Here is a 21199-nt window from a genome sequence, read left to right as displayed (position 1 = left end):
TGCTTAAATGCGCTGGCCAGTCCCAGAACTGCGATCCAGCTTAATTGACGGTCCTATATTGGCTTGTGAAGGGAAGATACAATCTGAGCCAAACTCTTTAAGAAAGTAAAATTGCAGAAGAATGTTGGCAACCTAGCATTTTTCTACTGCAGTGTGTAGAGAAAGACTATCTCTCTCTCTGCAGTTTGATTTTTCAGTGGGATGGATCTGTTTGTTTGGGTATCAATCTGAGGTCTGCTCACATTGGGATCAACCTTCCAGCAATACTCCATCCAGAGTATTCATGAATAGCTTTCCAAAGCAGATAGAATATTCTGTCTCACTGGCTCACTTCTTTCTTTTTTTACTACCGTCTCTACATCCCAGATGGATGTATCATGGTAAACCTTGAGTTTTCCCTCCTTATATCTCGCCATTTGAAATATTCATATTTCCGGTCATGCATTATTTGGACTGGACTGAGTGTCGAATCGCAGGCACCGGTTAAGAGAATTTCTGTGTTTGCACTTTGATTCTTCATCTGTCTCAAGGTCTCCTCAGCACTTTATCAGACCTCCATTAGATTTTGGACAAGCACTTCTCAAAGTTCAGTTAGGAAAATTAGGAAGGGATGAGAAGAGGTAAAGCAGGAAAGAGCAAAGAGGGATATTAAAGAAAGTTGAGCGTTAATAAACCATTTTAAGAGAAAAATATGTGTTTTTTGCTCTTAAAAGTGGTGAAAAAGAATATATCCTTTACCACATTGTTTTAGCAGCTCACACTGGTATTTCCTCCTCCATTGACAGCTAGGCTGGAAGAGGCAGGAGAGTGGAGGCCTTGCCAAGCGCAGGAAGACCATCAAGTCCAGAACTTAGGAAAATACTTCTTCAGACTGAGCCCTGGATAGCTCGGAGAATAAAAAAATCCCAGCTGCAGAAGTTTGGGTGCTGGAGGTTTGGACGGTCTACTTGTGAACCGTCTAATGTGAAGACACATCAATTGGAGTTAATTAAGCATCTAATACCATGTCAATAAAGTGGGTCACCATCCACTAAATTCCCCATTTTACCAATAAATAGTGGTAACGTTATCATGACATAGTCCGATTAGTTTTGAGTTCATGTGCTATTAATCAGCAGACCTGAAATGGTCCGCCTGGGTTATTACTGCTATTTGCCAATAGCAGTAATAACCTGCAGTTGTTGACTACACTATTAGAGGAAAAAACTGGTTCTAGGCTGAGGTGGGTGGGTGAGTGTAGCTGAGGCTGTGTACAGACGACTGGTGCACATTGTGTGCCTGAAGGCTATGCCATCGGTCAATGTGACTGAGTCTGTTGCATCAATTCCACATTTGATGGCTTTTCCCTCAGCTCGCATTTCAGAAGCACTTTCAGTGCCAAGCTAAAGCACACCATGTTATTGACAGAAGACATGTATGGGTAAGCATGTGTCAGTAATCAAACCAGATCAAAGAACGCGCATTAGGCTAACGGTTGCAACTGACGCAATTCCCCAGAATGTTAACGTAAAAAAAAAAGAGCATTGTGAACTTTGTAAGGCAAAGTCACTGGATCATGACATTAAGCACATCCTGAATGTTTCTACGAAGAAGACTGCTACAATAAATCCATATAGAACCCTCTGACCCCCTGTGATTAAATGGCTGTTATCCTCCTATGGATGTGTGTGTGTGCGTGTGTGTGAAAGCTAATATGTGTGCCTATCTGCATGTTTACCATGCTGTAGGAACATTCTAGATCTGCACAGACAGATGTTGCTCCGTATGTGAAGACACTCGGACTATAAACCCCCCTGGGTCTAAATAACTACCACCACATTCCGGCTTTACTGGCTGTTGGATTACTAATGGAGGCTTTTGTCTGTTTAAATGTGTATGTTTCTGCTGTGTGTTTGTGTGTGTGTGTGTGTGTGTGTGTGTGTTTTGTGTGTGTGTGTGTGTGTGTGGAAGGCTGTTCAAATAGAGAAATATTACAGAAGCGACATAAGCCCAGGGAATTAGGCCGTGGCTCGCCTGACTTGGTAAATCCTGACGAGAAGGTTTTATGCAATGCTAGACAACTTCATTAGACCCCATGGAGCTAGTCTGTGAGTCCGTCCTGTCGGCGTGTGTGTGTGTGTTAGACTGGCTGAGCTCTACTCCTCTACTGCAGCCGCAAAATGAAATCAATGACCTGCCACACACTCGGACAGTTCGATCAACATCCACGGTAACAATTCCTCCAATTTGTTTTGTTTGTGTGAGATTCTCTTTGTTTGCGGAGAACATGCTGCAAGTGCAAATACCATCGTTTTCAAACTGGTTCTGTAACTGTGCAGGTCAGGATAAGGGAAACCACCACCCATTGTACATTACACATTGTGTGTGTGTTAAAAAGTATAACTGTTAAATCTAAGTAGCTTTCACTGTTTGATAAGGCACCCCTGTCGTTTAATCCTTATAGTCTTACAGGGCATTAGGACCCAATTTCATTTTCATCACAGGAGCTTCCATTCAGTGTAACACCTTCCTAGTTCCTTATCTGGGACAGCACCACACACACTGTAGACCCAGAGAGAATGTGAGACTGTGTTTAGCATTTAGACACTCAGTAGGCTAACACATTTCAGCATTTAGGCTTCATTAGTGTCTCTGAAAGAGAGTTTAGGAGGCCTCATAAACAGACATCTTTTTCTTTGTAGCACAGTAAAGTAAAAAAAAAAATCGGATTCAGCAAATACTGTACAGTTCCAAAGCAAGAAAAACCCTTCGGTTGCACTTAAGTCCTGTCACAGCAATATGATGTTGCAAATGTGGCTTCCCCTCTCTCAGAGATATTTCAGGTGGGCACTTTGTCATCATGCGTATCGTCAGAAGAATGATAAGTAAATGCAAACTTGATTTGGTACAGTGCTATACATTACACATTGTCTTCATACGTTTACCTATAGGCTATCACTCTCAGAATCAAAGCTGCAGCTGTTGACCCATGTACCATGTCATACGTTTCCATGTTCGTGGTCAACACTCACCAAAGGTGTCCTTCATGTTGTGTTCTCCCTGCCCGCCTAGCTGTGTAAGGGTCCTGTAGCGTCTCTAGATGGCCCTAACACAGGGGCACGCTCCATTTAAACTGCACGGTGTGTGACACTGGAGGAGACCGGCCCTCTGCTGGGCTCAGCAGAGGATGAAGGGGAGATGGGGATGGGACTTGTAACTTCTCTGACTACCCTGAAGTGAACTCGGGGTCCACGGGGTTAAATGAGATGAAAGTCTCACTCAGGCAATGGATCCTGGCCTCGTCTATAAAACAAATCTTGCCACACCACCTATACCACCTATTCTCTCACACTGGCCCCGAGGTAGATCTGAAAAACAGATGATGCAGAAAAGCCAGACCATTGGAGAAAGGGGTTGCATTTGGAATCTTCTCACACCAAATACTCAGGCTTCCGAAAACTAAAATGGACGACTTGGCTGACAGAAGAAAGGAATGCAGGGCTCTTTTCATTGTCGTTGTCGCATACAAAGCGGCCTAACAGCCATAGGCGAGGGAAGATAGAGTTGAAGGTGAAAACCTAAGCGGTGTTAGTGTGATTTATCTGTGTTTGTCTGTGGCCCAACCGTCAGCAGAGAGCCGTTTTACCCTCAAGGTAAATATTATCTCATGAGAGTGACAGCCAGCCCTACCTTGCACCTAGTGGGCCTGTGTGTTTGTGTTGGGGGTGAAGGCAGCGATACTGAAGACAGGATCTCAACTGTAATGATTCACAAAGGTCACCCCCCCTGCACTGTTGACGGTGCTATGGTCGTTTATAGGCTTTTTTGACAGTTGGCGACGTGAGTCACAGTGACAGACACAGCTGATTGCAGAGGTGTGGATGCATGTGTGTCTCTGTGTGTGTTGGTTGATGCACAATGCATGAGTCATATACCAGTTCAGTTCTGTGCACACACACACACACATTCACCACTCCAAACAAATACACAGTTCTATAATTTTATATCTACACTTTATATTGCTGTTAAGACTGTCACAACTCTCTCTCTCTCGCCCTCTCTCTGTCCTTTTCTTTGTCTCTTCTCTCTCTCCTATAGTCTCTCTCTCTCTCCCTCTGTCACTTTCACTCACTCTCTCTTTTTTCACTCTCCGTCTCTCTCTCCACCTGATCGCTGAACACCATTTTTTACCCCGTCAGATTTTTCACACGTTGCTGATGAGGTGGAGTACAGTTCATTCACCGAGCTCACCTGCTGCCTTGCAAACTATATGAGCTGACCTCACTGTCAAGCTCAGCATTAGCTCACCTCTTCGGTTCGTTGGCTAGAGGAAATGGAATCAGCCCTCTGCTTTTCAGCTTTAGCCAGCGCTCTCTCCAGCTCATTTGCCGAGTTATAATTGTCTCTGCCTTCTCCATTTACCGAGCGGTCATGTTGACGTAAGAGCTTTAGGATGTCGTCTGTAGATTGAAAAAGTCATGAAACTTTGTTTGGGGAACGTTTGGGAAGGTTTACTTAGGAATTGGCAGGAATGAAGAGTTATAAACACTGTTTACACAGGCCCGCACAACAACAAAAACATCAAGTTACAATCGAGTGGATGAACATGTTAATGACTACCAAACACCAGGGAATATTGGCCTTTAGGACATCTGTAGCTTCAAAGGATCCTTCTCTGAGGAGTGAAGCTTGAAGTATACACAACCACTAATACCAAACAGTGAAACCACTGTGTGTTTGCTGTGGCTACTGCCTCAGTCTCTGGCTGAGCCATCCCAACCCTCAAACTGCCACTGAATACCTCAGAGCTGTCCCCACTTCTCATTAGAATGTAAACATGAACAGATGTCAGTACAAATAAAGCTTTTAATCTTCAGAAAGATGACATCATGGATTAGCTACAGTATACCAATACTAAATACTAAACTTTCAAAGATGATTTGCACATTAATTACTTGAGAACTAGCAAACGCTAGGCTTTTCTATTCTGTATAGCCTGTCATTTTAAAATGTGTTTCATATCGCTGTGTCTTTATACATGTATAAATAAACCTATTCTAAACAACCATCTGTAAACAAACAAACATTATAAGACAAAATACTTAGCTGAAGTTATTTTTTTATATGTGAAATAACACACGGTATTTCTGCAATGTACATCTGGTGAAAGTTTGGCCCCTTGACCCATGTCTTGGCATATAGTGCAGTGACATCATCATAGCTTGTCCGGAGGGACTTTCCTGCTATGGAGTGTAAATGCAGGCCTTTTTACTAAACAGGACTCAGAGGACAAAATGTACTTCTTGTTTTCTCTGGCCCTCAAACTGTTCAGTGACATGGGTGACAGAGTGGTAGATGCTTGTAATGCAAGAGTGAGTTGATAACGGAAAGAATTAGCTAGCTTGCTGGGTCTCCCTCCCCCATTTAGGCCAATACATATCAATGCTGCTCCACGCACAGAGCATTAAGGCCATCAGCCAGGAAGATTTCCTACTTCCTGTTCCTATTCCTAGTCCTTTTCGATTGGTGCTGCTCGCTTTGATTACTTTTCACTCCTGAAGACAACATGCTTGTGTTGGAACAGAAGCAATGTTGGTCTGTTTTGCACCATGTGATGGAATGTTAGAACTCAGACTGTAGCCTTATATGGAGCCTGGGATATCGAGGGCATCAGAAAATCAGGAAACGAGTGTCATTAAAAGAAATGACAGTGTACCGTCACGCTAGAGCTCACTTCGCTTCCAAACATTTAGAGAGCAGACCCTATTGCTGTTGATTAATACAAAGTATAAAACGTATCCAACTCACACTCTTAGTCTCTCTCTCTCTCTCTCTCTCTCTCTCTCTCTCTCTGTATCTATCTCTCTGTCTCTCTCTCTCTCCCTCTCTCTCTCTCTCTCTCTCTCTCTCTCTCTCTCTCTCTCTCTCTCTCTCTCTCTCTCGTGACCACTAGAATTTCCACTAGATCCAAGCCTGTTGTTGTTTTTGGTGATCAGAGCCACCAGAGAGTTCCACAACACTCCTCATTTCCATGTAGTCCCCCAAGGGAAGTGTGTGTGTGTTACATGTGCTTACCCATGTGTGTGTCTCCTTGGTCTCCACTGTCACCCCAGTGCGAAGTCGCCAACAAACAACCAATTTGTTTGTTTTGCTGACATCGCCTGAATAGCATGTTTGGGCAGGCAGGTTGGAATGTTCCAACTGGTGAGTTTTTGAAGGGGGTGTTGACTGGTGATCTTTAGATTGACCCACCGCTGGGGATTGAAGTGGTACAGAAGAGAATAGAGAGGTACCTCATTTGACAGCCACTCCTCAGCTTCAGACAGAGCACAAGTGTAATGGGCTTGGGAACAAAGGCAGAGTGGAAACTGGAGGATTGCAAGCAGACAGGTCTCTCGTGCTCCTTTGAACTTGTCTGCACATCTTCTGAAATGCTAATTAGCTTGTGGCACAGAAACACTACTTAAGAATATCCCTTGTCTGCGAGCTGGCGGGGCTGGTCATCTGTTGATCTCAATGGAGAGGAGCTGCTACCTGGTAACTGGATCTGTTGGTTGTTAGTCTGTTATAAACAGATTTAAAACCACACCACTGTGTTGTCATTGCTGGGGCCGGACATGCATATGCTGGGTAAGTACAACAAATGCACAGTTGTTTCCCCAATACCAAATAGGACTGCCAGTTTAATATAAATGCTTTAATATAAATGTTTCTAATGCTTAGTTTAATCATTGCATTCAGCATCATGCAACAGTACCTACCAGTTCCAGCAGTAGAGCTAACAGCCTACAGCCTGCACAGCACATCTGCTCAGCAAACACCCCAGTCTGGCCTGTGTTCTTTTAATGAGTGATTTGAAGTATTTCCAGTTTGTTACAGCTGTAGTCCTTCTGTGTGTGAAGCTCATGGGAACCCAGTAAAACCCATCATCTCTCGGCTGGTCAGGTACATTAATTGGGAGCCACAGATATAATCAAATAGAAGAGAATAGAATAGAACAGGATTGAACGGAATAGAATTCCAGCATGTCAGAACTCATTGTGTGACTCGCTGCGGGGAGTCTCTCATCACCTTTTTCTGAGGCAATCATGGGAACCTTCTCCCCAGGTGTGAGCACGCTGCTTTCCTCTAGGCATGTTAACACTCTGATTGCACCCAGGTCCACAGCCACTCTAGTTTACGTGTTTGCGTGTGTGTGGGATTGTGGGATTGTGTTTATCTTCTCATAGAAGGTGTTTTTATGACATTGTGTGTTCTTGTTGGCGCCCGAACTAAAACTAAAAAACAAGTGCTTGTTTTCTCCTCCTGTCCCTTGGGGGGAGGTGGGGGGGGGCAGACCCGTCCTACTTCCTCAACTTCAGTGTGCAGAGGTGCCCCACCCCCACCACCTGCCCCTCAAACCCCATATTTGCAGTCAGGTCAAGACAGCAGTGAGGAAGTGCCATGAGTGGGCCCTGATTAATCACCGTTCATAGAGTTAGTGTCTTATCAGTCAATGCTCACCGTGGAGGTGGTCGATATCTAGTGTACCCACCGAGTTCAACAGCACGCGGCGGCTCTGTCTCCACCGAGTGACTACATCTACCTTGTCACTGCGCTGCTCCACCCTGTGGGGCAACAGAGTCTGGAGCCAAACGCCACACATGCCGACTCTTACATGCTGTGTGTATGCATCAAATATCTATTCAGTTCCCTATGTCTTAAGTGATGCGACTTAGCATTTGTAGTAAACCTTACTTAGTAATTACTTTGTAATGCTGAACGCTCAACCTCAACAGTGTTCAACTATGTACAATATGCAGGACCACACAGGCCTGGTGTTTAGCATTCTACTGTCTCAGACCAGCACCTACAGTCAACTCTTTGTGTGTGTGTGTGTGCAGTACTGCACAGTGGAGTGTAGCTCCAGTGCTATGACCATATAAGCCAGGCCTGGGGGAGAAAGGGCTGGTCCACGGTCAGCAATATTCACAGCACCAGCGCCTAAAAAGGAAATGGTGCTGATTTGATTGTTTCCCTATTCCATTACAGTGAGATGAGCATCACAATGGGAGAGAGGGAGGAACGGGGGGTGGGCAGGGGTAAAGATGGAGGGATGGGGTCTTGGAGAGAGACCGAGGTTGATTGTCAGAGAAAGTCAAGACAAAAGAGAGAGAGAGAGAAAGCAGGAATTAGGAAATGTTCTGACGTCAGAAAGGAGGTAGTCTTAGAGCGGGTGGGGGAGTGACAAAGCGAGAAAAAGGGGTTACTGAGTAAGGCGAGTGAGATGGAATGAGACAAGAACGAAAGAGACAGAGAGAGAGAGAGAGAGAGAGAGTCGTTCCTGTGGTGTGTCAGTAGTGTGTGTATTCTCAGGCGACCCTCGGCAGCGATGGCAGCGTTACATAAACATTCCTGGGGGAGAGGGAGATAGAAAGAGTGAGAGATAGGATGAGAGACTGTAGTTTGTGGCTGGGAGGAGGAGGAGGAGTAGGAGGAGGAGTAGGAGGAGGAGTGAGGCCCAGCAGTATGCATACCATTCCTCTTCAGTCCTCTATTGCTGCTCTCTCTCTCTCTCTCTCTCTCTCTCTCTCTCTCTCTCTCTCTCTCTCTCTCTCTCTCTCTCTCTCTCTCTCTCTCTCTGTCTCTGTCTCTCTCTCTCTCTTCCTCTCTTCCTCTGCCTTCACTCACTGTCTTAATCTATCTACCTCTTTTCCTTAACCTCGCTCCTTTCGAACTCTGTCCGACGGTAATGTAGACCGTTGAACGGGCCGGTCTCCTCCCTGCTAGCCTGGCACCAAGCCTACAGGCTGCAGTGGAAACACATGAGGGTTTCCGCTTGGGACGTTCAATGACAAAGTAAGGTTGCATTTTCTAAAACGTGGGGAACTTCAGAGATTATGGGTGTGTCTGGCAGTGTGGGTTACTGCTTTTGTCAGCACTGAAAAGGCGGGGGGGGGGGGGGGGGGGGGGGGGGGGCTTCGGCCAACTCAGCATTTCTCCGTCGGCGTTGAGTTGGCATCTCTGAGAACGGAGGACAAGTGTTTGGGTTTCTTTCGCTAATGCCTTTTGTGCTAATGACGTTGGGCTCACCAGGCTAACACAGGGTTTGTGACTGGCTCTCTCCGGGGTGGCACTCATGGTACTCGTGGCCACTCCCTTCAGCCTGGCTCAGAGGGTTCTCCCTGCACAGATATCACTCTGGACTCACTCTCACTTCATCTCAGTGTTTCTGCTCGCCTGAACGTTTGGCCTCATCGCTAGCTTTTTAGAACACATGAAAGGCCTTTTCCAAAGGATATTTGACATCAAGGAAATAGGCTATGGATGTGCTTCAGTCTGAAATATATATGTATCTTCAATTATTCATAACATGTAGCGACTTACTGTATATGAACTGCCGTCGTCGTCCATGAGTCATCGTGCACTGTGGAAAGGAGCATGCATATTTTAGTATGGAGCACTTAAGCGTCCTGTACACCTCAACACTGCTCTAATTGTTTCCACAAGTGTTACTTCCAGAGTGTACTAATTAGAGCCTTAAACTGCAAGCAGTCATGAAGTTATTAGTTACAGTACGGTTCAGGTTTACATACAGTTAGCCTGTTAGATGAACAGTTCAATGCCTCGAGCCTGTAGCTTTTGATTGCTTTCTGGCAAACTCCTGATATACATACAGTTAAAACTCATAGATGGCTTGGCTACAGTTCATAGTACTGGCCTGGATACCTGGCCTGTAATCCTTGTAGAACCAGTACTGTATACATGTTTCCTTGCAGCAACTGCTTTAGATGATGCTAATGTTCTTGAAACTTCGTCGAGTGAAGTGAAATGAAAGAATATCCTTTTGTTCTTTGGTCAACCAAGTACAGCGTCTCTGTAGGAAAGCCTCAAGTTCTACATGGTAATTTACTGACAGTGGACCTTATATTTGAATGTGCATGGGTGCTGTAGGCTGTGTAATAACCTAGCTCTCTGTCAAAACCCTTCTCTCAGACGAGCAGACAGACCTACGCACACAGACGACACAGCAGTAGCCCGGAAGAGTGGGTTGACCAGTGATGAATCATCTCCCTCTATTTAAAGACTCCCTCTACTCCTAAACAGGGGCTATCTCACTTGTTCAACTTAAGTTGTTTAGTCTGTCCCTTGCTGATCGTTGTGAAAGGTATGCTTTTGCTTTCTGGCATTGGAGTTCCTTGAAGCGTCGTTCAAATTGACGTTTTTTTACGTTTGATGAGACATCAGGTTAGCTGCTTGGTCTCACAAAGATGTACCTACCATATATTACTGGCAACCAACAGTGCATTTCAATTGACTCGTTTCAGAGCGCCATTGTATGTGTAAACTGAGTGAACTGTGAGTTGTGGTGTGGTAGAGTCATCAACCAGGCTGGAATAGCCACGTCATCTCCAATTACCAGGGAACAAACTGCCACATGCCGCCCAGAGATGTCTAATCCAGACCTGAGCTCAACCAACAGTCACAAATTCATTCCAGTTTGGCTCTGCCTTGTCCCCCAATGACTGCTATCTGTTGCCAGAAGATGTTGTCGTGGTGTGTGTGTGTGGGTTTCAGAGGAGGATGGTAGGTTGTTTTTAGTTTTGACTGATGTCTTACCACACATTCAGTATTGTTCATTGATTGTTTGTGTCTGCATGTGCGTGTGTCTGCATGTGCGTGTGTCTGCATGTGCGTGTGTCTGCATGTGTGTGTTTTTGGGTGCATCAAGCCTCTCCTACCCCCTCCCTCCCTCACAGGATGTTAAATATATGACTCTGTTTACCAGGTCCTGTCGTGTCGTTCCGGTCCCCGTCTCACCGGGGTGGCCAGCTCTCCTGCTGGAGATGCTAATTAGTGCCACGCGCCCCGCATTATCCCTCCGTCTCCCCCGTCTGTCCCCCCCCCTCTTCCCTCCATCTCCCGTCGGGCCCTCATATCAACACAGGACACATTCTGTCATGAGAGTCTGCTTGCCGGGATTCTGGACAGCTCGCATAAAGTGGATTGTTATGTGTATGTGTTTGTGTATCTGTGTGAACGTTCATGGCTACGTGGCCCTTGCATAACTGAGCGACCGATTACAAGCTAAAAAAGTGACGAGAGAAATGCCGTCGCATCTCTCCGTCCACGATCCCCCGCTGTCGTAAACCCGTACAGTAGTAGGCTACTGGATATCATCAAGACCTGTGGATACGACTTTGCAACACATCACATTGGTCTCCCGTCAAAGTCGAGCTTTTACCAACGAAAAAGCCTGCTTTGAAATCTTCCACCATCTCAAAGTCTACCCCCCTTACCTCCTCCCCCACCCCCCTGCTCCATGGATGTCAGAGGCAGCCGTCCCCCTGCTCCTGTGCTCGTCTTGTGCTGACGTTGGGAGCTGAGCTGTGGGGGATGTGTGCTGCCTGTGACAGTGCCCATGTCACACCGCTCAGGTCGCTGGGTTCAGCAAAGTGCCTATTTGAGGCAGTCGTCCAGCATCACACACATCGCACACTGCAGCGTAGACACACTCGCCGGATATCCAAACGCATGCAAACACACAGCTGTACTCCTCCGCAGGAGACCTAATACCTTGTTCAGAGAGACCCGGCCCCCTGTGGCGTTGTCCTGAGCCTCTCTCTCTCTAGTCGGTCTCTCTCCTCATTACCTGGCTGATAGGCTGACCTGGATAGCTAATACACACAGACAGCTGAGGCCCCGGACCCATCCATCATTGACACTCCACGCTCTACAGACTCCACTACCCATACTCCCCCCTCTCCGCCTGTTTACCCTCCTTCACGTCCTCTGTCTTTCCGTCTCCTATCAGTCTGACCAGACCTGGAAAGGCAAGAAATAGTTAGAAAGCTCCCTGGGTGTGGTTGATTTAACAAGCTGGCGCAGCACGCAGGGGAGGGTCTGGACCGTAGAGAAGATTTAGTTGGGTTGCAAATGCTAAATCCAACACAAGTCAGCCCGCAATGTTCCTTCCACGTATCCAAGTCCTCCATCTGTCCCCTCGTGTGTAGAAAAGGACATTGAGCGTGGAGATTAAGCGAGCAGCTTAACCTTTGCTTGCTTTAATCTTCTGATGCAATGGATATAGCAGATCTGTACATCTCCCACAGTTGAAAGGCTCCCAAACAATTAGATGACACTCGTCATACTCGAGCTATACTCGTTAATACTCCTCCAGAGGGTCATATTCTTTCTTATTGTTGTCTAACTCCAGTTCTCCCTCTCTTTGGCAGGTGACATCACACAGAAAGGCTATGAAAAGAAGCGGTCCAAATTAATCGGAGCTTACCTTCCCCAGCCACCAGGTACTGTCTGCAGCACCCCACTCAGGCCTCCTCTGATGGGAATAGAGAGCAGGATAATACATTCATATCCATGTTATGACTTGGTTATGAGTAAACATGGCTGCATACACTCCAACCATAGCGTGTTGTCTTAAACAATACACACATTTGCCCAACCCCAGACAGGCCACTGTTGATAGTGTCCCTTCTACAGGATGGAAATGACTCATTACGTTGTATTAGTGTGAATAGAAAAAGCCTTGTGTTGCTTATGTGGGTTAGTCTTGATTGGAATTGGTGTGTTCGCACTAGCTGACTGCTCTAGCAGAACCAATAGCTACTGTACACCATACATTCTTTTTATTTTTTCATTCATTTTTCTCATTTCGTTGACTCCAAATCCAGAAAGATTTTTTTTTAATGCGGTAGATGTTGGTGGTTTCAGTTTCATCTGCCTTCTTTACTCATTGAACAATTCAGCCGTTATTACTAGACATTGTGATGCTGACTCATCAACCTCCCAGAATCACTGCCTAGTACTGCAAAAACACACAGGAGCCTACAGCAAGTACAGTGGCATCTTTTTATTTGGTGACAGGGCGTTCAAGAATGTGGATGGGAAAAACATTGCGTGTGTGTGTGTGTGTGTGTGTACTGTATATGTGTGTAAGGAGGGTTCAGTGGAGGCCTAAAATGTCTGGCATCCACAGTCTGCCAGTGGGGGGTCATCCTCAGCATCGCAGTATTATTATGGACCGGATGACACACACACACACACACACACTGACTATGCTGAAAATCACCCCATGAGCAGTCAGTGCAATCATTCAAGAAATGTACACACGCAAGCAAGGACACACAAACACACACTTAACCACTCCTCCTAGTTGACCCAGTTGTTCTCTAGGAATACGGAAACATCTCAAATGCATATTTCAATAACTAGCAGTACGCTAAGGTGAAAATGTAGGCCAGTTGGCATGGTTTCTGCCAGGTACGGCACTACCAGATTGGCTAGATGAGGTGCCAGGGAGTAATTGAATACGGTGCCATATGGTGTCTTCATGTGCCAAGATGTGGGATGGTAGGAGAAGGTCTCTTGCACTCTGTGAACCAGTGGGGTGTGTAAAGTATTAATTTCCTAAAGCAGACAGTTGAAAACTTTTAGCTGTGTGTGGTTTGTCATACAGTCAGATACCTATATATTTGATTAGATGAAAAAAGTTCTTAATTAGACACGAGTAGAAGTAAAATGTCTAAGACACGCATCTACTAAGTACTGAATATCTACTTTTGACCATGATATATATGAAATTGATGCATAGTATACAGACTTATGATATTCATATATGGGACACTTGGAACTTAAAAGTCCTTATCTTTTGTCTAATGAATGTTAATTAACATAGTTAAGTAAAAGTAAAAATGGAGTAAAAAGTGAAAGTGCCCTAATAACAAAGATCATGTTCTGACATGCAATACATCAGCTGTTACATCATCGGTCCCTTCAGCTGTTTTATTACATATGCATCATCAAATATTGCATGCACAGTTGAGCTTCTCCTACTGAACCAACTCAGGGTTACTGACCAGAGAGGATTCACCCACCTCTGGGTGGAATTTTCCAGAAACTGTGGATCAATGCCAAGCTGTGTTATATTTGGAGTATTTGTCAGATAGAGTATGTATATTTTTAGATCAGCAGTGATGTGACTCTACAGTACACACGAGGCTCATAGGGAGAGCCTTTGTCCAAAGCACCTCTACAATCAGAAACTACCAGACCTTCAGACCTGGACTTCCACATGAGAGGAGACCTGATCATATAGATCTGACCATGCTGAGCGTCCAGAATGCTATGATGATGTATTCAGGCACCATCACAAGGTGCGGTCTGACTGCTTGCAGTGGGGCCGTTTCAGTCTCGACTCCCCGATCAAACCAACCTCGGATGGAGGTCTCACATCCTCCCCGACCTCTCACGGTTCCTCAGGAATTAAATAACAACCCCTCACGCACATTAACACACACTCACCACAGGTGTTACGTTGGGTCAAGTCTCACACTAGTTCAAGCTGAATGACAGCATCGCTTTCCCCTCAGAGCATTCAGGGGCCATGATACTGCCAATCATGTGGGCTGATTAAACCTTTACCTCACAGCATCCCGGATGTGACAGCTGCATAGCATGGTAAAATGCCGCTCTCTAGTTATTCATTTAGCAGACCCTTTTATCCAAAGTGACACACACAAAGTGCATGTAGAACGTATGGCAGGCACATTGAGGGTCAGACAGTGGACCGTTTTTTCAGTATTTCAGTGATTAGAACCAAGGAACGCTCCGTATTTTACCGGGCAGCAATAACATCTACATCTCTTCTGACACCCTCCACAGTCTTTCTCTCACAGCTGTCTGAAACAGTAACATGCCGGTAGGGAGCCAGGTGGCTGAGCGGTTAGGGAGTTGGGCTAGTAATCTGAAGGTTGCCAGTTCGATTCCCGGCCGTGTCCAAATGACGATGTGTCCTTGGGCAAGGCACTTCACCCTACTTGCCTCGGGGGGAATGTCCCTGTACTTACTGTAAGTCGCTCTGGATAAGAGCGTCTGCTAAATGACTAAATGTAAATGTAAACATGCATGTATTAGTACACAAACACACTCCAACCCCATCTCTCACTGTGTCACTCCAAATCAATTACAAATGGTAATACACGTACAAATACAAGGTAAATAGGCAACATTACGCTCTGGCTCTGACAAATACCGTTAAAATCATCTGAGCAAAGACATGAATGGAAATCTTTCCTGATGTGTGTTGGAATGTGTGTGAATAATGCAGTATATTGAGGTCAAAGACACTCCCCATCAAGTCTCTTATTGGCTCAAACGTTTCTATGGTGTGCATGGGGCAAAACGGGAATAGATGAGGCAGAGATTGATTTTGTGGAACGCTTGAGAAAGGCTCGAACACATGGCCTTACATGCGCACAGCCACACACACACACACACACACACACAAGCGCACGTACAAAACACACTATATACAAGCACACACATGGCTGAGTGGAGCATTATCGATGCTTCCATCTTTAAAGCCTTTCCTTGATTCCTTTGCATGCTCTCGTCTCACTCTTCGAAACCCACCTGTGAAGAGTGGAGGTTCCTCCAGTAGGGTGTGGAGAAGGGGGTAAGGAGAGAGGAATCAAGGAGGTGCTTCTGAGATTCCCCCTAAGGTGCTCTGCAGGGAGCGTGAACGGATGGAAGGAATGTTCTTTGCCTATCATGTTTCAGTGCTGAGGGAATGGTCATTACAGTAAGAAATGGAGACAGATGGAGAGGGAGAGGGAGAGGGAGAGGGAGAGGGAGAGGGAGAGGGAGAGGGAGAGGGAGAGGGAGAGGGAGAGGGAGAGGGAGAGACAGACAGACAGGGAGACAGACAGGGAGACATACAGGGAGACATACAGGGAGAGGGGGAGAGAGAGATTTAAACCTCTCTCTTCGGCGGCCATGTTGTTCGAGGGTGCTCCGCTCTGATGAACACAGTGTGTCTAGTCCAGAAACACTGGGGAGCCTGTCAAAGATCACCTGCGGAGCTTTGGTGTGTGGGTGTGGATTTATGTGTGTGTCTGAATGTGTGTATCTAAATGTGTCTGACTGTGTGAGTCAGTGTGCACCTGCTGTGATTAGCTGTCTATGTACTTGTGTGTCTCGTAATAGATGTTTGTGTGTCTGCGTGATTTTAAAGTGTGTGTGTGTGTTGCCCCGGGGAAGAGATCTGACAGAGTCCAGTTCGGTTCACTCGCTGATTTGTCTAATTGGAGAATGGGTGACAGTGTGACCCTTCGCTCCCCTGATAGATTCAGCAAACCACATTCATTGACACGAGCCCCAGTTGAAACCCTGCCTAATCAGCCTAACAAGCCCCCAGATAGAAATAATGCTCATTGATGTTTGTCAGTCAATAGGGAGGTGACGTTGGAGCACAGAAACGTAAGAAATACAAACACCAAACTACTTTCAGGGTACTCCAGTATGCAGTCTATGGCCTGTGTATTCTCAAATTCATACGTTCTCAATATTTATTTCCATATCCACTCAAACTACGGCTCCCACCTTGTTTTCCCCAAACCGTTGATACCTGTGAATGTGTGTGTTGAAGGATGTGTGATCTGAGTCCTTGCTGTCTGTGTTTCTCCAGGGATGGAGCCGTCCATGGGCCAGGAGAGGAGGACCCCCGTCACCCCCTCCTCCTCCTCCCGCTATCACCGCCGACGCTCATCTGGCTCCCGGGACGAACGCTACCGATCAGGTACGGCCACGCCGCCGCCATCATCCCCACGCTGCGCTGCCTGTCATCCCCACGTGTCATCCCCACCCACCTCTCCCTTATCACCCCCCACATCTCAACTCCACCCACCTCTCCCTTATCACCCCCCACATCTCAACTCCACCCACCTCTCCCTTATCACCCCCCACATCTCAACTCCACCCACCTCTCCCTTATCAACCCCCACATCTCAACTCCACCCACCTCTCCCTTATCAACCCCCACATCTCAACTCCACCCACCTCTCCCTTATCATCCCCATATCTCAACTCCACCCACCTCTCCCTTATCAACCCCCACATCTCAACTCCACCCACCTCTCCCTTATCAACCCCCACATCTCAACTCCACCCACCTCTCCCTTATCATCCCCCACATCTCAACTCCACCCACCTCTCCCTTATCATCCCCCACATCTCAACTCCACCCACCTCTCCCTTATCACACCCACATCTCAACTCCACCCACCTCTCCCTTATCACCCCCCACATCTCAACTCCACCCACCTCTCCGTTATCACCCCCCACATCTCAATTCCACCCACCTCTCCCTTATCACACCCACATCTCAACTCCACCCACCTCTCCCTTATCACACCCACATCTCAACTCCACCCACCTCTCCCTTATCACCCCCCACATCTCAACTCCACCCACCTCTCCCTTATCACACCCACATCTCAACTCCACCCACCTCTCCCTTATCACACCCACATCTCAACTCCACCCACCTCTCTCTTTCATCCCCACACCTCATCCCCCAGCCACCTTTTCCCATCGCTCAACCTCCAAACTCTTAACCAAACCTCGACAGTCCTGTCAACCACACCTCTGCTCAACTACTGCCGAGCTCTCAACTCCTCCCGCCTCTCTGCCTCAACGTGAAGACGTACTGTAAATCTGGTGTATTTGGCAGTGTCTACCCCCAAACATTTAGAGATTTGTGATGAGAGAATGAATTCAAATTACCAGGAGGTTACACATGTTAATGTGCTCCTCAGCTTGAATCCCAAAGAGCAGAATGCATCGAAACAAGCTTAAAGCATTTTCTCTATTGTCCAGTGGTTCTTAGTACACTGATATATCAGTTGAACAGCTTGACTTTTTCAGTCAAGCAAGCAGTAATTTCCTTCATTTTCTCGATTTTGTCTTTTTCGTCATCTCTCCTTTCGTCTCACCCTCCATATTTCAATCTCGTTCTCTAACTCGTGCTAACTCTATCAAAGGGCTTATTGTGTTTGATCATACCAAATCATACAAACCACTTGGCCTAAACCACTCTGCAGTCCACATGGGCTCTATTGAGCTCAGTGTTTGAGAGAGGCTTTTCCTAGATCCTGGAGGTTTGCATGACTATCTCCATGCTGCGGTCTGGCCAGTAGCACCAGGTGGACAAGCCTACTTTCTGAATCACTGTTGACCCATTAAATGCATGGCCATCATGCCAGTAATGAAATTTATATTACTTTCATTTTGAAAATGGTAGTATTCTTTTTAGTTTACCATGCCTGGTAGCTGAGATGTGGTTACCTTGCGATGTGGTTAGTAAACACAGCATTATTTGTACATCGCTTTTGAAGTGGCATCTAAATGAATAATGTTCACACAAAAAATTAAATTATATATATATATATATCTATATATATTTATATAAACATTCCTACATGAAGAGAACATGAGAGCAATGGGCCATGGTTAGCTTTGTTTTCACTTGAATGATCTTTGTTTACTGTACAGTACATGTGACTGTAAAAGCTCCTGGGGAGATCCATAGTCAGGCGAGTCAGAGGGGATATTCTGCTGACATGAGAGGAAACGCAGCATGTTTTCAAACCAACACGAGTGGAGCATCCTCTCACAGTGCCCCAAGGAGCTCAAGGAGATCTCTCCCTGCCATCCTATTTTTAAAAGAATGCCCCGTATTCTAAATCAAATGTCTTGGGTCATTTTATTCTTTTTCAAATAGCTTGTCAAATGTAGCCATATACAGTGCTGGTGCACAGTCCTTAGCGTCATGTGGGTATCTGAACACGTCGTCCTGGGTGTTTGTGTTCCAGATGTCCACACAGAGGCTGTCCAGGCAGCCCTGGCCAAGCACAAGGAGCGCAAGATGGCAGTGCCCATGCCCTCCAAGCGCCGCTCGCTGGTCGTGCAGACCTCCATGGAAGCCTACACTCCCCCAGGTGAGGAACATGTTGGCAGACAAGGTAATGTTACAGCTGGGACCCCCCCCCATCTGCACTTCACTGTGTGTGTGTGTGTGTGTGTGGGCGTGAGCCACTGTGTGTGTGCGCGTGTGACCACAATGCCTGCATTCACTCACTCACCTTTTACCGATCGACACAGGAGTGTGTTTCGTGTGCATTCCTCAGTAAGGATCCTTTAGGGGGACTTGTCATTGTCAAGAATCAGTCAAGGCACAGATGGCACGGAAGCTCTTGAATCTCGTTGATGTTTTGTATTCTTGCACTGATAGTGTGGTCATACTCCACCCAGCCACTCTCCTCTGTGGGTTGATCAATCAGCTCTCTAATCACAGGACAGGTAGCAGTTCCTGTTGACTCGTCCTAACTGATGGACGGTCGAGCGATCGTTTGTGTGTCTCTTGTTGCCCTACACGCCATTGCGTGTCTGCTGCTATCGGAGGCTGCTTACAGGTTGATCAGTGGCATCAGCCATAACCACTTCTCTCTGGCCCCCATTAGGCACTTCACACCTTCAGCTTGCATTAGACAGCAGCAGTGAAGAAAGTAACGTTTCGATAAAGGACTGGGCAATGTTGAACTTCCAAACGGAAAGCCATCTTCCCTCTCCCCGCCAGTAATTGCTGTGCTCCAACAACAGCAGAAGGCAGAGAGATAAGCACGCTACAAGCTAGACACCGTAACAGCGGGCAGGCTGGAATGTTAGGGAGTGGAGAGGCCAGTTTTTATGAGACACAGAGAGCTGTGTTAACAAGACCATTATGTCATTAGGAACAGGGCATGGGCCCCTGATGGCTCTACAGTGTTTTACTCTGTCAACCAGTCGCTGGTGTGTGTGTGTTCATATTGTCATGCGTGCATTCATCTTCACACGCTCACTAACTGCCTGCCGGCATCCACAGTCATGAACCACCGCTCCCATCGTCTTCACGACAGCAAAACACGGAGGACAGAGCCCGTCAGAGGGAGGAGGAGGAGGAGGAGGAGGGGGGGGGGGGACAGTGACGGAGCTTTGGCTCTGGAAGACTGGGGGGGTCATGTGAGGACAGGGGAGTCACATGACGCCTTACCACACAGCGCTTCATTGAGAGGGACTAGACTAGAGCAGACTATCTCACTGCCTGCCAAGGCATATCTCCATCTAGGCTCTTCTTTCATCCCAGTGTCTCTATGTTATTACTAGCACAGACTCTGGCTTTCTTCTGGCTCTTTAGGCCATACCTGCTGTTGGCAGAACACACTTGAGAATAAAGCATTAAAAGCCAAGACTATGACCCATTCTTGCAGCGCACACAAATGACATTGCACGTTATCAGAGGAAAGACGGTCGGTATCTGTGAGATACAAATGGCCTCATAACACTTATTTACTCGGGCCTTAGCAGAAAGACCCTCGTCGAGTTAATGAACATTACCCCCAGCTTGGCTGGGTACAGATTAAGCTTTGAGTGAGTGGAGTGCGGAGGTAGAGCATTAGGACTGAGACTTGCTAATCCATGCGACATGGATTGGTTTTACGTAAATAGGATGCTGCATATTGGATACATGTCAGCAAGGACACACACATACACACACTCCTGCATACACACACTCCTGCATACATACACAGTTTACTGATATCTTCTTCATTAAGTGTTCAAGACCCCCTGAGAGTTCAGTCCAGTGTCTCATCAGGGACTTTCCAGGCTCTGTGTGTGTGTGTGCTTGGGTGTGTGTGTGTGTGTGTGTGTAATATATAATTTGTTGGTTGCCTGGCAGAAGCCTATTTCTCTCATCAACATGGGCTGTCCAGTCCCTGCTGTGTCCTCTGAGAGTTCTGGCACTGCAATTTAGCTCCCTGCAGGAGCTGATGCTCTCTCACGCTCACTCACTCACTCACTCATTCATGACAAGACCAATCAGCAGTGTTATGCTGGTCCAGCCAGCCAGGTGGTAGAGAAGGGTTTAGTCCTGTTGACCTGCAGAGTGGTAGAGCTGGCATACGTTGCAGGCGTATACCATACACATACAGTAGATGTTATATAAGCTTTGTATTCTGGATAGGGTTGATTTGCCATAAAGTAAGCAGTCTTTATGTACACTCATAAAAAACCAAGCACAGATTTGTATGTTTTCATATTTCCCCCATGTGTACATGAAAGATTGCATCAACCTTTTTATTGTCAATTTCATGTCTACACCGTTTTCCATCCACACAGTTTTGACATTTATTGCATAAGGATGATAGTGACCGATACTTTGTTTTGCCATACACTGTATGCTGTTTGCTTGCAATAGCAAAGGGATGAGAAGTACTGGACATATAACCACACACACACACACATAACCACACAGTACAGGCCACAAAGTCGTCTCAGGCCCCAGGCCCCATGCCCCAGGCTCCAGGCCCCAGGCCCCAGGCCCCAGGCCCCAGGCCCCAGGCCC

General features: G+C 46.6%; 1 protein-coding gene across 19 annotated transcripts in view; it reads left to right on the top strand.

Annotated features, from left to right (window-relative positions):
* The window catches only part of dip2ca (disco-interacting protein 2 homolog Ca), a 109349-nt gene that overhangs the window by 45374 nt on the left and 42776 nt on the right, over positions 1 to 21199 (top strand). For 12 of the 19 annotated variants that reach the window (XM_047026712.1, XM_047026710.1, XM_047026717.1 and 9 more), the window contains exons 2-4: positions 12195 to 12266; positions 16445 to 16555; positions 18630 to 18779. In XM_047026712.1, the coding sequence (XP_046882668.1) occupies positions 12195 to 12266; positions 16445 to 16555; positions 18630 to 18779 (333 nt within the window). Of the gene's footprint in view, positions 1 to 6079; positions 6610 to 8591; positions 8818 to 12194; positions 12267 to 16444; positions 16556 to 18629; positions 18780 to 21199 lie in introns of those variants that run through there. The other 7 variants (XM_047026727.1, XM_047026729.1, XM_047026728.1 and 4 more) reach the window with 4 other exon arrangements.

Source organism: Hypomesus transpacificus, chromosome 10 (assembly GCF_021917145.1).
Source record: "Hypomesus transpacificus isolate Combined female chromosome 10, fHypTra1, whole genome shotgun sequence".
Classification (NCBI taxonomy): Eukaryota; Metazoa; Chordata; class Actinopteri; order Osmeriformes; family Osmeridae; genus Hypomesus; species Hypomesus transpacificus.
Note: the sequence above shows the minus strand (reverse complement) of the source record. Positions and strands in the feature narration are given on the sequence as shown.